At 46.4% G+C, this 17,178-nt stretch overlaps 1 protein-coding gene across 1 annotated transcript; it reads left to right on the top strand.

The window, feature by feature from the left end:
* Positions 1-7,834: 7,834 nt before the first annotated feature.
* LOC120375642 (zinc finger protein 345-like) lies at positions 7,835-15,829 on the top strand (the record flags this gene model as incomplete). Its single annotated transcript, XM_039496421.1, has 2 exons — positions 7,835-8,739; positions 15,461-15,829. Coding segments are annotated over exons 1-2 (1,104 nt in total), but the record flags the coding sequence as incomplete, so codon positions are not given.
* Between the last annotated feature and the right edge of the window lie 1,349 nt (positions 15,830-17,178).

Here is a 17,178-nt window from a genome sequence, read left to right as displayed (position 1 = left end):
GGCTAGTACCAGCTGCAGGGCCAGGGGCAGAGTTAAGGTTGCATTTAAGGGGTGGTGTGTATATTAACTCTTCCTCTTCTGGTTTTCAGAGGTTTAGGTTTAGCCACCACCCACCTAGTGGAAAGGCATGAAGCAGAACTGGGCAACCTGTACTCAGTATTGATGTAGGTTATGGGCATTTGATTTCCTTATTTTTTTAATAGACTTTTTCAGCACTCTGTGTCTGCATGAGAGATTTTCCCAGCATAATTATATCAATTAAGGGTGTGTTATTTTGCATCCCTAACAAACAGAACTATGCTGACAAAATTTTGCAGCTCAGAAGAGGCCAGAGTGGATTTTAAAACACTTTAAAATATTGCTCTCAGCCCTGAAATTTTGGAATCAGGGGGAAACATCTAAGAAACTCCTTCAGAATGCAGGGGGAACTCCTTCAGAATGCAAGCAAAATGCACAATACACCTAGTCTGAAAGTTAACAGTGGTACGGCTCCGACTCAGATGAATGGGTGTAGCTCAGAGGCAGTGGCCACAGCATGTCCTCTTGACCCAACCAGCCAATGACTGTGAGAGCAGTGTGAGGTTCCTATTCAGGAGTTCTTGGCGGGTAGGGGGAAGGAGAGCAGGGAGCAGTGGGAGTGGAGAAGATGATGGGGGAGCTAGTGGTTGTGGGGTGCCACAAGGTAGGGAAGGCTGAGTGTAGTGGGAGGAAAGGGATAGGTATGTGGAAGACTAGAGGGAATCAGGGAGGGATGGGTACCATGGAAGGAAGAGGAGGTGAGGAATCAGAGACAGAGTCTCCTGGGAACAGGGAGTGTGGTGGTTTGGGGGAGTGGGAGCCTGGGAATGGAGAAAAGGGGTGGAGGTCCCAGCTGTGGTGCTGTTGGGGCTGCGGGGATTGGGTAGGAGATCTGGGATACTTGGAAGTGGAAAAGACTGAGGATAGTGGGAAGGGGATGGGGAGTGGTTGCTCCAAGGAGCAGGAAGGATCTGGTGGCAGTGGGAAGGGAAGGTTTCAGGGAGGCAGATATTTGGGGCCCTCCACTGAGAATGCTTTTGCCATAGTCTCTAATGACCTCTCCCTAAGCAAAGCTCAGAACCAGTGCTCCATCCTTATTCTTCTTGACCCGTCAGTCGCCTTTAATACCACTGACCATGGTCGTCTTCTTGACATCTTGTCTGCTTCCTGGTTCTCCTCCTACCTCTGTAACCACTTCTTCAGCGTGTCCTTAGGAAGATCCTTGTCACCCCCACTCCACTCTTCTGTGGGGGTTCTACAGGGCTCAGTCCTTGGTCACTTCCTCTGCACTTTATCTCTGGGAAATCTCACCCCCAGACACAAATTCAGCTACTGTCCATATGCTGATGAATCACAGATCTACCGCTCTACTCCAGACCTGTCTCCTTCTGTCCAAACTGAAATCCCGGCCTCCCTCTGATAACTCCTCGTGGATGGCAGCCGTCAACTCCAGCTCAACAGTTCAAATGTTGATAACAGAGCTCTTAATCCCCAAAGCCAGCCCCCCACCTCCTTTCTTGCTGTTCAGCCCAGAATTAGCTGATGAAATCTCAGAGCCTCTGGCAATATTTGCAAACTCAGATGACAGAAGAGGTCCCAGAAGACTGGAGAAGGGTTAACATAGTGCCCATCTTTACAAAGGGGAAAAAGGAGGAGCTGGAGCCTAGTCAGCCTGACCTCAATACCAGGGAAGCTACTAGAGCAATGTATAAAACATTGAGTTTCCGAATACCCGGAGGATGAAGGGGTAATCGGTAGCAGGCAGCATGGATTTACTAAGAACATAGCATGACAAACCAGCCCGATATCCTTCTTTGATAGGGTAACTGGTTTGGTGGCTAAAATAGACCTGGACTTCAAAAAGGCTTTTGACACAGTCCCATGAGTAAGCTGGAGAAATGCAGGCTCAACAGAACTCCCATTAAGTGGATATATAATTGGTTACACAACCGCAAGCAAAGAATAACTATTATTGGAATGATGTCAGATTGGAGGGATTTCTCAAATGGGGTTTCACAGGGATCTGTTTTGTGTCTGTTGCTATTTAGCGTCTTCATTAACGACCTGGATGTAGGAATAGAGAGCATACTGATCAAATTTGCAGACGACACAAAGCTGGGGGGGTTGTCAACACTTTGGAGGGTAGAGCAAAACTTCAAAGGGATCGTGATAAATTGGCAAACTGGGCTTTAGACGCCAATGAAATTGAACAAAGACAAGTGTAAGGTGATACACTTCGGGAAGAAAAACCCATTGCACAAATACTGACTGGGGGATAACTGGCATGGCAGCAGCACTGCTGAGAAGGATCTGGGAGTTGTGGTGGATCACAACCTCAACACAAAGTCAACAGCGTGATGGTAATGCAAAAAGAAGCAAATGCATTAAGAGAAGCATAGCATGCAAATCACAGGTGGTGATAGTACTGCTCTACTCAGGATTGGTTAAGTCTCAGGGGGAGTCCTGGGTCCAGTTTTGGTCACCAGTGACTAGACAGGATGTAGAGAAACTGGAAAGAGTCGAGAGGCAAGTGACAAAGATGATCAAAGGGGTGGAACACAAACCAGTGAGCAAAGGCTGATGGAACTGGGTGTGTTTAGTTTGGAAATGAGTTAATGGGGGGGATATGACAGTGGTTTTCAAATACTCGACAGGCCGTGTGAGCGTGTGTGGCCGTCCCTCCTGGTCTGTCCCAGGGCAGAGCCTCACGGTCTCCAAGCCCAGGCCCTCAGGCAGGGTGGGGCAGCAAACAATGAGGGGCTTTGCCCAGGGCGAGCACCAAACAGTCTAGGGCTCAGGCAGGGCCAAGCACCAGTCTAGCGTCCTAGCTCGGCGGATGGTCGACCAACACAGACCTCCTGGCCGAAGGTGGGTGGCAGGAGGTAGGGGGACCCCGGCCCACCTGACTCCACTGGGTCCCAGCCCCAGGCCCTAGCAGTGGCAGTGTAATCCGCCACTGGATCAGCGGGGATCCACCCACAACACCCTTACTTAGTGTCAGGCCAACACGCAGCCAGACGATGGTCGAGTTTCCCTGGGCTACTTCCTACAATCCCCAGGGTTTGGTACCTCTAACCTCCGTTTCCCCGGGTCAGTGGTCTGTGGCAGCCCATCAGCTCGTTGGCACCTCGACTGGCTGGTGACCCTGGGAGCTTTGGCCAGTCCTCTGGTGGCTGCCCCAGCAGGTCCTCGGTGTCCCGCTCCGGCAGCGGGTGATAAGTGTCTGTCTCCCTTGGCAGCTCCAGCCCACCTGAGCTGCAGGGCCCCCTCCTTTTGTACTTCTGCTTCCTGTCCCGCCCCTCAGCTTCCGGAGGGGTGGAGGTGGCTTTCCTGGCTCTGTAGCCCAACGGGCGGGTTGTGGTCCCTGCTGGTCTTCCCCGTTACAGGCTGCCATACAGAGGATGGAGAACAGTTCTTCTCTCTTGTCACAGAGGGCAGGACAAGAGGCAGTGGGTTCAAACTACAGCACAGCAGATTTAGATTAAATCTCAGGGACAACTTCCTAACTGGAAGAACCGTAGGACAATGGAACAGACACTTAGGGAGGTGGTGGAAGGTTATTCACTGGAGGTTTTCAAAAGGCAGGGGGTTAGACTAGATGACCTTTGTGGTCCTTTTAACTCTATGGTTCTAAGGGGAACCAGGGTTCACCCTTGGAAAAAGCTAAAGCGAGCGTGTCGCCCATTAAGGGTTTGTCTGCACTGCGTCTGGAAGCTGCCTCCCAGCCAGAGTCCATGCTGACTCACTACAAATACCGGTGCAGGCGCTGTCGGTTGCGGCTGTAGCTTGGGTTCTAAAGCCAGGGGTTGAGGGGGGTGGGTGGGCTGGATGGTCTGAACTCCAAGCGGAGCCCTAACATCAAAGCAATGTCTCCACAGCCATTTTTAATGCGCTAGCATGAGACTCAGCCTGGAAGGCGGCCGACTCCCTGATGCACCTTAGAGGGTGCATCTAAAGAGGGCGGTCCCAAGGGAGACTGTATGAAGGTCGGGTCACCTAACTCCCTGTAAATCCATGACCCAGCCCCCTCCCTTGGCACCCTGTCACCAAGCCTTAGTGGGTCACAACTGAGGATGCCAAATTCAGAACAAACTGCTGAGAAATAGGGCAAACACAACCCCAAACTGGTGGATATTCTTTTATAAGTTTCAGAGTAGCAGCCATGTTAGTCTGTATCCGCAAAAAGAACAGGAGTCCTTGTGGTACCTAAGAGACTAACACATTTATTTGAGCATAAGCATGCATCTGATAAAGTGGGCTGTAGCCCACAAAAGCTTATGCTCAAATAAGTGTGTTAGTCTCTTAGGTACCACAAGTACTCCAGTTCTTTTATAAGATAGACCAAACCAGCCACAAAAGTAAACTCCTGTTTCACCACACTGGCTAACAAGAAACATAAAGGCAGTTTTTTCAGGCATTCCGGTTCTTATATCACCACAAAAAATACTGGATTCAGAGATAAGTGGTTCTTTACAACCAGTGTCATTAAATAATAGTTTTTTCTGATCCCAAAGGGCCAGCCACTCCCAGGTGAATATACAACTTAAATCTTACCCAAAAATCATGCTGGTTCCAGTCCTTTAGTATCTAATATCTAAAGGTTTATTCATAAAGAGAAAGAAAGGGGGGAGTTAAAATTGGCTAAGGGAATCAATTACATCCATAATGGCAAAGTTCTTGGTTCAGGCTTGTAGCAGTGATGGAATAAACTGCAGGTTCAAATCAAGTCTCTGGAGTACAGCCACACCTTGGATGGGTCATTCAGTCCTTTACTCAGAGCTTCAGTCTGTAGCAAAGTTCCTCTGGAGGTAAGAAGCAGGATTGAAGACAAAATGGAGGTGTTTCCATGGCCTTTTATAGCTTTTGCCATGTGAAAGGCATCCCATGGTTCTTACTGTGGAAAATTAGAGCAACAGGATGAAGTTTGGAGTCACATGGGCAAGTCACATGTTCATGCCCATTTTCCCTCAGTCATTGCAGAAAGCCATTACCTAGATTCCAGACAGCACATTTACATGACAGTCCACTCAGTGTAGATGGGCTTCTCCCATGATCCACTGTCAACCAAGTGTGTCTTGATGAACCACTTAATTTGAACAGTCCTCCAAGATGTGCTAGCTAGCTACCTTGGGTAGCTTATAAGAAGCACACAGGATCTTTTTCAGGGAAAAGGCAATACGCGCATTTATTGAAGATACAACTATTATCATATTCATTCAATCACACACCACACACACACTGTCCCGCCAGTCGATGTTATAGTTACCAGTCCAAAGTCCAGATCAACCTAGTGGCCAGCTAGTTTGATCATGGGTAGGAGGAGCCGGGTTCTGTCAGTTGCAACACGATCCTCTGGGGAAGTCTTGGCAGGATGAACCCAAAGTTTCATAGCAAGGCACCCTGGTTATTTACTGATTTTCCTTCATTGGGACCAATGAGTTTTGCACCGTCATGTTGTAATCAGTTGTCGGATAGGAGCAGGGCCAGGCTGTTTGGGAGGCACAGCCTTCCCTACCCTAAAGCTCATTCAGCAGTTTGAGGCTTGCAGAAGAGCCAAGCTGTTAGCTTTTCCATTAGGGCTCCCATCCCTTTCACTTCTTAAATGCCAAATTATAGTCTGCATTTAATTTCAGTGCCATAGGGTGATTCGTGTCAGGGGAGGGGAGCTTCATTTAAAATTAGCCACTGGGGGAGGGATCACATGAGAAGAGCAATATCCTTCCCAACCCTACGAAACGAGACCCCCCTCCCCTGCATTCCCTGAGGCTTCAGAGGGGTTAATTCAGTGGTTCTCAAACTTTTGTCCTGGTGACCCTTTCACACAGCAAACCTCTGAGTGTGATTCCCCCCCACTTACAAATGAAAACACTTTTTATATATTTAACACTATTATAAATGCTGGAGGCAAAGCGGGGTTTGAGGTGGAGGCTGACAGCTTGCAACCCCAGTAATAACCTCATGACCGCCTGAGGGTCCCAACCCCCAGTTTGAGAAGCTCTGGGTTAATTTTATTTAGCACCCTGTGTCCATTCACATGCATGTGCTATTTTGAGCATTTCAGTTTTCACAACATAGGCTCATCCCAGATTCTGGACAAGCTCAAATGCTCAGTTCGTGGAGTATGTACATAAGCTATAGTAAAGACAAACCCACAGTAACCGTCTCCAGTTTGTGAGGGACCCCGTGGAGCCAGTCTCTAGGAAACAGATAAATGCATGGAGGTTAAGTCCATTAATGACTCTTAGCTAGGATGGGTAAAGAATTGTGTCCCTAGCCTCTGTTTGTCAGAGGGTGGAGATGGATGGCAGGAGAGAGATCACTTGATCATTACCTGTTAGGTTCACTCCTCTGGGGCACTTGGCATTGGCCATTGTCGGTAGACAGGATACTGGGCTGGATGGACCTTTGGTTTGACCCAGTATGGCTGTTCTTATGTTCTAAGGTAAGTGAACCCAAAGTTATGCAGACAGATGTTAGTCAAGGAAGCCAGCAGAGTATCAGAAACCTGGAAAAATCTCTGCCTGGATGGGCTCAGGCATTTGGTCGCAAGCTGAGGTGGTTCAAAAGTTTTGGATTTTTTTTTTAGCAGAATTTTTTTATTGTTTCTTTAAGCAATCAAACACAACAAGCAGCAAATATTTGGCCACACACTTCTGAAGCCCCAAACCATGTTCAGGTTTTGGCGGATTAATTTCAGCTTTTCAATTTAAAAAACCACAACAAAGTTTGAAGGAAAGCAGACATTGTCCATGATTTTTTTCTGCTTTTTAAAAATCCCTAGTTTTTGATCCAAAAAAAGTTTTGATGGAAAATATTTGTCCAACCCTTTTAATGAGCTTTAGTGCCTTTTAGCACTAGCTGATGCTGAGAACCAGTGATACCTTGTAAAGAAGTTTTCTCAAAACTGGGTTTGTGCCGAGATGTGGAAAGTTCATTTTTCCCAGGGCCGCCCGTGAGGGGAGGAGCAAGTGGGGCAATTTGCCCCCCGTAGGGGCCCCCATGAGAATATAGTGTTGTATAGTATTGCAATTTTTTTATGGAAGGGGCCCCTGAAATTGCTTTGCCCCAGGCCCCCTGAATCCTCTGGGTGGCCCTGCCTGTCTCATCTTTAGAATCATCAGTCTGCCCTCCTCTGACATTTCAGTAGGGGTGTGTTGCAGCCTCCTGGCGCCCTTGCGTCTTTCTTCAGTTCATCCCTCGTACATCTGGTTCAGCGATGACCTTCACACTTACCTCTTAACATGTACATTCCTTATTCACACACAAACCAGAATTAATTTACACTGAACATTTTGAACAGGAACATCTAATTGCAATGCAAAAGAAAACAATCATGGCATTCTTTTGCTTATTTTAAAATGCTAAACCTGCAACAAATTGATGACCCTCAAAGGTCTGTTTCTGCCTTGAAATCAGTCCAGACACAGATTCTGGCTGATGTATCTCTACCCATTGGCCCATTAGCCATTCCTTTCTGTTATTCAAAAAGGGTGGCTGGCAGGATGTGCTCAGATCATACACCAATACACTTAACACATGCTACATAATTATTCTTTATCCTTCATTCCAAATTATATAAAATACAAACATAAAATCCCACCACTACATTTGGGGGAAGAGTTTGGGGGAGTTCAGTTCCTGATTTTTATTTGACCTCTCTCCAGCACTTGTTTTGGTTTGGCCTTCCCCTTTCCATCCCTGTCTGAGGTTTCTGTCTCTGCCACAGCAGGTGATGCAATGGTACGTGAGAAAGATGAGCAGAATTCTCAGCAGGGAAATGTTGAGCAAGTGGCTAAACACAGAGAATTATCGCAGAGATCGAAAAGGAATGTGTCCAGGAGTCATGAGCCAGGAAACTCCTGTGAGATTCAGCACAGACCAGAAAGAGAGCAGGGAAACCATCCAGGGGAGAAAGTGGATAAATGTATTTCCTTTTGGGGAACTCAGACGGACCTCAACGAAACCACAACACAGCAGGAAATCCTCATGGGAAAGAGAAAAAATACATGCACTGAAGGTGGGAAGAATTTATTTGACTACTCAGTCCTTATAAAGCATCAAAGAATCCACACAGGAGAAAGGCCCTTTGAATGCCGTGAGTGTGGGAAATGCTTCACTAAGAGCTCATCCCTTTCTGAACATCAGAGAATCCACACAGGGGAGAGGCCCTATGAATGCAGTGAGTGTGGGAAAAACTTCACTCACAGATCAGGCTTTTTTCGCCATCTGAGAATCCACAGAGGGGAGAGGCCCTATGAATGCAGTGAGTGTGGGAAAAGCTTCAATCGCAGCTCACACCTTATTAGGCATCAGATAATCAACACAAGAGAGAGGGCCTATAAATGCAATGATTGTGGGAAAAGCTTCACTAAGAGCTCAGCCCTTTCTGAACATCACAGAATCCACACAGGGGAGAGGCTCTATGAATGCAGTGAGTGTGGGAAAACCTTCAATCACAGCTCACACCTTATTAGGCATCGGAGAATCCACACAGGGGAGAGGCCCTATGAATGCAGTGAGTGTGGGAAAAGCTTCACTAGCAGCTCAACCCTCTCTGAACATCAGAGAATCCACACAGGGGAGAGGCCCTATCAATGCAGTGAGTGTGGGAAAACCTTCAATCGCAGCTCAAACCTTTTTACCCATCAGAGAATCCACACAGGAGAGAGGCCCTATCAATGCAGTGAGTGTGGGAAAACCTTCTCTTGGCTCTCAACTCATGTTAGCCATCAGAGAATCTGCCAAGGAGATCAACACTATAAAAACCTCTAGGGCTATCAATACTTTCTTTTCTTTAATAATTTTACTGATTCCACACAGTAACTTTTGAAGCTATTTGAACTGTTTGCAGCACCATTGAGTGGCCCATTTTTGCCTTTTTACAGTTTGCCCTGTTTTGAGGTAGACCAGTTTGTCCTTTCTATCAACTCCATTGTCTCATGAATAATTTGAGTGTGCCCTTTCCATAAGAAACAAGGGAGCATCACATTTATAGCATTCCTCCTATTGCAAAGTTATTGTTAGAGTCACCAGTGATTCAGATTTTATCATTGCCAGTTGTTCTCACATTGCTCTGGGTTGTGCTGAAGAGCAGTTGTATTGGGAACTTTTCAAATTATATCTAAATGAAGAGGAGCAGGGGCAGGAAAAAAAGTGTCATTTCAGCCTCTGTGACACCGGAAGGATACGGGGCGACTCAGAGATTCCCTCCTTCCCCATCACTGCAGAACTGTTACCTTTTGTCTGAGCCATGTATAGTTTACCTTCACATTCTATCCATCCACTTTTCAAAGTGTCATGTGATGAAGCATTCTCCATTGTCTGTACTTGGAGATGATGTTTTGACTTTAATCCTATATCAGAGTTGCTATGAGTGCAGATGTAAGTGTCAAAGACCTGGGAGAGGAATTCAAATGGATCCCAAACACAGTGTGATCATTGGGAGTTTAAATCCCAGGTTCTATCTACTGGTAAAGCCACTTCTTACAAAGTATCTGTTTTGTCCCCCATTATGGGGATGCTAGGATATTAAACATGTTGTAAATAACATAACTGACTATTGAGACAGTGCTGAGTGAAGCAGGTTTGAATGGATCAGAGGAGAATGTGATGGGAGCATCTCTTGTCCTGATTCTGAATAATCAGATATAACCTGCTCTGGAATTTCACTTAACACTTCCATTGTCATGTATTCTGTCTCTCTGTGGTGTGGGTTTCTATCTTTCCTGAAGGCTGTTTGGTCACCCTGTTGGATATTAGTTCAGTTTGATAGGATGTAGCTCAGATTTATTGGAGAATTTAAGACAAATGGCCATTTTCTAAAGTCCTCATTTATGATTTCAGCTTTGCTTTCCCCCATCCCTCCATGATGACAAGGAGACAATTCAAGTGCAATTCTGTCAACAGGAGAGAACTGTCCAATTTACTGGACATACTAACAAAGACACAGCAGTGATTCTACACTCAGAAATGGTTAACAACAGCAGAACCCCAACTAACTGAAGGAACTTCATATGATCACATTGTAGTTCAGTTGTTGAAGTCAATATTGTCTCAGATGATCTGGGGATAGAACTCCACATTAGGTGATTTTGAACTAGGCAAAATGCCCATGTATTTGGTTCCCAAATGATATGTACCCCAGGCCCAACAAAAGATCTCTCCTGGCTAATCCTGTGTTACAGGGAATGCTGCCCTTCTTGACGCAGATGTTGAGGAAATAGAAGTGGGCTTTTTGTTGAATTTATCCTTTGTAGGTGTTGAAAATGTGTATAAAATCAGTGTTGGAAATCTAATAGCTGCAGAAAAATAGCTATTTTTGAATAGAATCTCCAGCTCTGGTAACAAACAAAGATTATGATCCAGCCCTGTATCCAGTCCCTTGCCTGGAACTGTGCCACCAAATTAAAGAAAATCTGAGCATGTTTCGGGAAGCCAGTGCTTACTAACTGCTGAGATTTGGAGTGGTTTTGTAAAGGATTCTACTTCAGAGAAGTGTAAATTTACCCTAACCAAGGCCAAGGATTCGGAAAGAACTGGAGTGGAGAGAGCACACACTCAGTTCTTGGTTTCCACCCCAGTAAAGGAAGCGATGATGACCAACGGCCCAAGGAAAATTGTTTGTACAACTCCACTTACTAGTTCAGTGTCACTGGTTACAGTTCCAGAGTTCAGCCAAGGTTAGATTGAGAAGAGTAACTAGGAGTCTGGACTCAAAAATCCAGAGGGCAGCTTAAAAATCATGAGATGTTTAAAAATGCTCCCTTTGGGGGGGGGTAGTGTTATTACTTTCTTGGTTTTTCTGAGACTCTTGGGCCATGTTTTCTGGCTGAACTTGAAGGCTAAAAATGGACTTTTTAAAATAAACAAATGAAAAGGGAGATTTTTGTATCCTCATTAGGCTCCTAGATTGGGGTCTCATTGGGTTGGGCACTGCAGATACCCCATCCAAGAGTGGGTGCCCTAGTTGGGCCAAGCACTGCAGAGACCCTGACCGAGAGTGGGGACCCTGATTCTGCCAGGTGTTATAAAACTCAGAGTGAGAGAGAGAGTCCTTGCTGCCAACAGCTCACAGGTGAAATAGACAAAAGTGTGGGAGGGCGGTTCCCATTTTACAGATAGGGAAACTGAGGCCTGAAGATGTGCTGTAATTTGTCCATGTTTGCACAGAAAATAATGGGACCAAACTGGGAACTGAATCCAAATTTTCTGAATCACAGCCTGGCCTTTAACCATGAGCCAAGCGTCGTTGATTGCATGGCAGAGGCCTCAATGGAAATTTTCAGAATCTCTGTCATTGGAGGATTTTAAGAAGGGGTTATACAAACACCTGTCAGGGATGGCCTAGGGATACTTGGTCCTGACTCTCGGGATCCCTCCCTGCCCCACCTTTCTATATGATTCAATGGATCATCCTATTTATAATGACCAAACTTTTCTCTCTGGAATTATCCATTAAATGTTTATTATCCCCCCTCTGTTGCCTGGGGTAGAATGGAAGAGGAGAAAAACCTGTCTCAACAGAGGATGCAAACGTCAGTTTGTTCTCTCTTCATGTTTTACAGAAGCTTAGAGAGAGGAAGACACATTACCTGCCTAAGGTGGTAGAGAGGACAGAGAGTTTATTTCATTTTGGGTTGTGAATATAAGTGGAAGAGTGGCTGTCACTACCACCCAATGTGGGGCTTTAATGCACGACCATGGGATTTAAAGTGTTATGTGCTACCAACTGAGCTAGCCAGGTCTGAGTCTGTTCAGCTGCCCAGTCGCAGTGTAGAAGGAGCCCTGAGGGTATTTATTTGCGAGCTGAGGTTCCCTTTCTGACATTCGCCTTTTTTCCTGATTATGTCTCCAGCGAGCAAACCGGAGCTGTCACAAGGCTGGTTAGATGCTGCTTTCTAGCCCAGAGAGCTGGGGTTGATTTAGCATGCTGTCGCCATCAGCTGGTCAGAGTAACCAGGGTGGGATTTAGGATTCTCCCACAATGGAGAGGTGCTGTTAGACTCATCTAGTGGGAGAGAGTCTGAAAAAGCTTCTCAGCTCCCAGAGAGGGGGCAGACAAGCTGGTGCCACACACACATTTTCACAGGGAATCAGGCCCCCGTTGGGAAAAACTCAAAAGAAACCCAGGCCCAGGAATGTCAGAGAAGGGAATCAGTTTGCGCTTTAAGAGGTGGGTGAGGTCCTTAGATCCCTCCAGCGCCTGATAGAACCATTTGTGGGGAAGGGCCAGGGAAGCGGAGGCGGACAAGGAGAAGGAAAAAGGGCTTGCAGCTGTTGTGCAATCACCATGCTCCCAGCAGAAAGGTCCGGGGAGTTCAGCACTTTGGCTGCTGGTTGAGGATACAGAACTCACAAGATGGCAAAGCTCAGAGTCCCGAGTCAGAATGTGATCAGCTGACACCCAGGGGGAGCAACACCCCTCCCTTGGTTTCTGTGCCAGAGCTCCTATCAGCTCAGTGTCCTTCCTGCAAGAGTCGGCTGCTGAGAGGGTTGCGATGGGTTAAATGAAGGCAGAGGACAATTGTTCCTCATGGGTTTTCTTTGTATTGCTCTGTGATCCTGCTGGAGGAAGCTGAAGCATTTGAGTTTGTTTCAGTGGCTTGGGTTGGGCTCAGGTTGTGACCCTGAGTACAGGGGTTCCTGCACTCTCTGCTCTTAGCCCCTCAGGGAGTGGACAATGGAGCTGCTTCAGAAATTGGACAGAAAGTAGCCTAAGGAAGTGTAGCATAAGTGAGAAGAAGAACAACATCATCACTCCTTGGTGGTCTAGTGGTTTGGATTTGGCATTTTCACAGCAATGGCCTGGGTTCAATTCCCAGTCAGGGAAAAGTGGCTTCACCTCAGAAATCATTCATTCATCATTCATGCCCGTCACCCCAACCGGGGTATGGGCCGCCAACCACAGATCTCCATAGTCTTCTATCCTGGGCCATTCGCTCTAGCTGGTTCCAGGTATAGCCCATTTTTTTGCTATCAACCTGAAGGTCACGTCGCCAGGTATTTCTTGGGCGGCCTCTTTTCCGCTTGCCTTGGGGGTTCCACTGCAGTGCCTGTCTGGTGATGTTGGTTGTCTGCTTGCGTAGTGTATGTCCTATCCAGCCCCACCTTCTCCTTCTAATTTCTTCCTCTGCTGGGAGTTGATGGGTCCTCTCCAAGAGGTGGATGTTACTGATGGTGTCTGGCCAGCGGATCTGGAGAATCTCTCTTCATGTCCTGAATACAGCAACAGCTCTCCTGTCAACAGTCGTCTCTGTCCAGCTTGCGTCCATCTTGTCTCGCTAATGCCTAGTAGGGTCAGGTTGTTGCTCCTCATCTCTGCTGCAACCTGCGCCGTCTTTCCTGACTCGTACATGGTCCTCACATTCCATGTGCCGATGGTAATCCTCCTGGTTGTAAGAAGGGTGATCGGCTTAGTGGCTTCCTTGCGGCTTTCACCACCCAGCGTCATGCATCTTCGAGTTGAAGACCCTTCTTTTTCCAGGCTAAAAGTCTCTGTTAACTCTATTGTTGGCGTTTCTGTAGCAAGCTGATTTTTACAGGGTGGAGTTGCTAGCCCCACGCCCAACCCTCCTCCTTTACCCTGACTTGGGACAGGCAGATGGCCCCAAAGGACCTCTCTGGTGGAGTTTCACATCAGAAAACCTTCAATTATTTTTCACTTCCAATTTAAACAAATCCATGTTTTTTCCTGGTTCCCCCATCTTCTACATGATGTTGGGAAGGGCTTTGGAGACCATATAAAAATCAAAGCTTCCCACTGACTAGTAACAGAATATGGGCATGTTTCCCGTGTGCACCTGGAAGTCCAGGCTGCATGCCCTTTACACAAATAGACGTGCAAATTATTCCCCCTTGCTAGCTAGCCTAACCAACATTATAATAACAATAATAGACATTCAGGTTGACCCAAGATGAATTTTTTCCCAATTTTCTTGCTGAAACAAAACCAAAAATCATTTTGGGTTAACCAAAATATTTCAGCAAATAAAATATTCAGCCAAAAATTTTCATCCCACTCTTTGGAAGTAACTATCCCGGAGAAACTGATCATTAGCCTCTTCCATTCCTGAGGTCTAGCTGCTGAAGTGTTCTAAGCATGGACAATGGGCCTTTCACCTGTTGCCCACTGGTTACTACCTTGCTCAGGTAGCTACTGATGAAAGGGAATGTGATTTAGTGGCAGACCTACTTCTATCTCTCTGCCCAACTAGGGATGTTTGTTTCAAATTGCTTGTAAAAATACAATAAATGCATTTTGTTGGTATCTAAACCTGAGGTCAAGATAAAACATTGTGATTGTAAGTCAGTGAGAAAATCTCTGCTGAGTTCTACAGAAGGAAGGTTTTCTCATCAGGCTCTCACACAAGATAAAAGTTCTGAAGGTTCTTAGAGCTTCCAGACACAGAGCCCAGAGTTTTCAGAAGGTCTCACACTCACCCCTAGAGCCAGAATTTCAGACGAACTCAGCTGCCATTTGGGCAACAAAAATGTTGGCCAGGTTTTCAGAAAGGCTGAACACACTGAGGGCTGAGCTATTTTGAAAACAAAAGGTGGTAGCAGTTTTTAACTCAATCATCAGAAATGCTGCAAGAGCTCCTCCAATTTGCCCATCTCACAAGGAGACAAAACACAGTCAAATCTCCCAACCAACAAAGCTCACATCTACTCCCTTTTCCATGGATATTTGCCTGACAGCTCCAGGGACCCATTCAACAAGACAGGAAATCCAAATTCAGTAAAGTCAAGGGAAAGTTTTTCACTGCAGGTTTCACTGACTGGGAAGGGTCATACAGAAAATTTTGGTCATTTAATGCAAGACTACTAGGCTCTCCCTTATTCCATTCCTGTCTCTGACATTTCCTTTTTCTCAGGCACAGGGGGTGACTTATGTCTGGATTCTCTCTGTCTCCCATCAGGTGTTGAGATAGTGAGTGAGAAAGAGGAGGAGAATCCCCAGCAGGAAGATGCTGAGCAAGTAGAACCACATGGGACGTTATCAGGAAGACCCAAAGGAAATGTTTCTGGGAGTTGTGCACTGCCAGAAAAAGCAAAAGCCTGTGAGACTCAGCAGAGGCCAGAGGAAAATTTAAGTAGGCTCTCAGACCTTATTACACACGAGAGTATCAACTTGGAAGAGACACGCTACACATGCCATGAGTGTGGGAAAAGCTTCAATGGGAGTTCAGACCTTTTCACACATCAGGGAATCCACAGAGGAGAGAGACCCTACATGTGCTCTGAGTGTGGGAAAAGCTTCAGTCGGAGCTCACACCTTACCTCACATCACATAATCCACACAGGTGAGAAACCTTATGGATGCTCTGAGTGCGGGAAACGCTTCAGTTGGCGCTCACATCTTATCAGACATCAGAGAATCCACACAGGAGAGATGCCCTGCACATGCTCTGAGTGTGGGAAAAGCTTTAATTGGCACTCACAGCTTATCACACATCGTAGAATCCACACAGGAGAGACGCCCTACACGTGCTCTGAGTGCGGGAAACACTTCAGTCGGGGCTCAAGCCTTATCACACATTTGAGAATCCACACAGGAGAAATGCCCTACACATGTGCCGAGTGCGGGAAAAGCTTCAATCAGAACTCGCACCTTATCACACATCAGAGAATCCACACAGGAGAGACGCCCTACACATGCTCCGAGTGCGGGAAAAGCTTCAGTCAGAGCTCTAGCCTGAGCAGACATCAGAGAATCCACACAGGAGAGAGACCCTACACATGCTCTGAGTGTGGGAAAACCTTCACTGAGCGCTCAGACCTTGTCAGACATCGCAGAATCCACAGTGGAGAGAGACCCTACAAGTGCTCTGCATTTGGGAAAAGCTTCAATCAGAGGTCATTCCTATTAGACATCAGAAAATCCAAATGGGAGAGAACTGTAAGAAATGCCTTGATTAGGGCTGGCCAAAGATTTGTTTTTAAAAAATCACATTTGCTAATTCCAATATAGTGATCTTTGCACCATCTTCACCGTGGTCTCTCAGCTCCCCCAAATGAGTTGCCTCTTTCTGCCTTTTGCAGCTCACCCTTCTTTGGGGTCAGTCCTGTGATCTTTTCTATCAACTCCTTTCCTTTTGACTCATAGGAGCGTGCCCCCCTCCAGCCAGGAATGTTCATCAGCTCCAGGTGGGGGAGAGAGGGTTGATTCCCAACAAGCAACACTGAGGCAAAAGCTACCTGTGCCTTCCATCCACTAGGGCTGCACATGGCGTTGGCTGCTCAAGTTAGTGATCTTGGTGTAAAAGACAGTTATAGTTGTAGAGTGGATGCAGCCCAGGGGCAGTGGTTGGCATTAGCTTTCCCCTGGACCTGACCTAAACTCCATCACTTTTCCTAGTCTAAACAAACCCTGAGCAGCACGGTTATACTGTTCCCCCATTTCACAGCAATTGTTAGTCATCGAGTTCCCCCTTTGGAAACAAATTGTTTCATTCCCAGTTGCTCTGATGTTGCTTCAGGTTGTGCTGGGGAGCAGATATTTTTCCTACCATTTTCCTCACTTAAAATATATTGAACTATAACGAAGAGCAGCAACAGGGCAGGGATAGGGGAAAATGTCATTTCACCCTCTGTAACAACAGAAGAAGATAGGGTAAGTCAGAGGGATTCCGTTATTCCCCATCACCATCCCAATCCTCTGTTGTTCAATTCGTTAGGTCAGTATTTTTCTAACGGTCTGGGAAGAGGATTCCTAGTAAATGACTTTTAACTAAGCACGATACCCCTGCATTGGGCTTCCAAAGCAGTTGTGGCCAGGCCCTGCAGGAGGTTGCTCCTGAAGAGATCTCCTTCCTAATCAGGTGCATGTTGCCTTTTATTTGGGAAATGCAATTCCTATCTAGGTAGAGATGGGAAAATGGAAGTGATGTTTCTGTTCAGCTCACCCCTGGGAGATGCTGCAAATATGTAGAAAATGAAATCCGTGTTGAATGTGACATAGCTGCAGAAAGAGACCTATTTTCCATAGATACCTGACATTTGGTGTTTTACAGGGATTCTAAACCGCACCTGAATTTAGTCCCTAATTTAAATCTGTGCCACCAGATTAAAGAAATGAAAGGGCATATTTGGGGGAGTTGTGCCTCACTATCGCTACTGATCTGTTGTGTGGTTGGTGAAGAATTCTACACCAGAGACGTG

This window comes from Mauremys reevesii, linkage group 12 (genome assembly GCF_016161935.1).
Source record: "Mauremys reevesii isolate NIE-2019 linkage group 12, ASM1616193v1, whole genome shotgun sequence".
NCBI classification, from domain to species: domain Eukaryota; kingdom Metazoa; phylum Chordata; order Testudines; family Geoemydidae; genus Mauremys; species Mauremys reevesii.
Note: the sequence above shows the minus strand (reverse complement) of the source record. Positions and strands in the feature narration are given on the sequence as shown.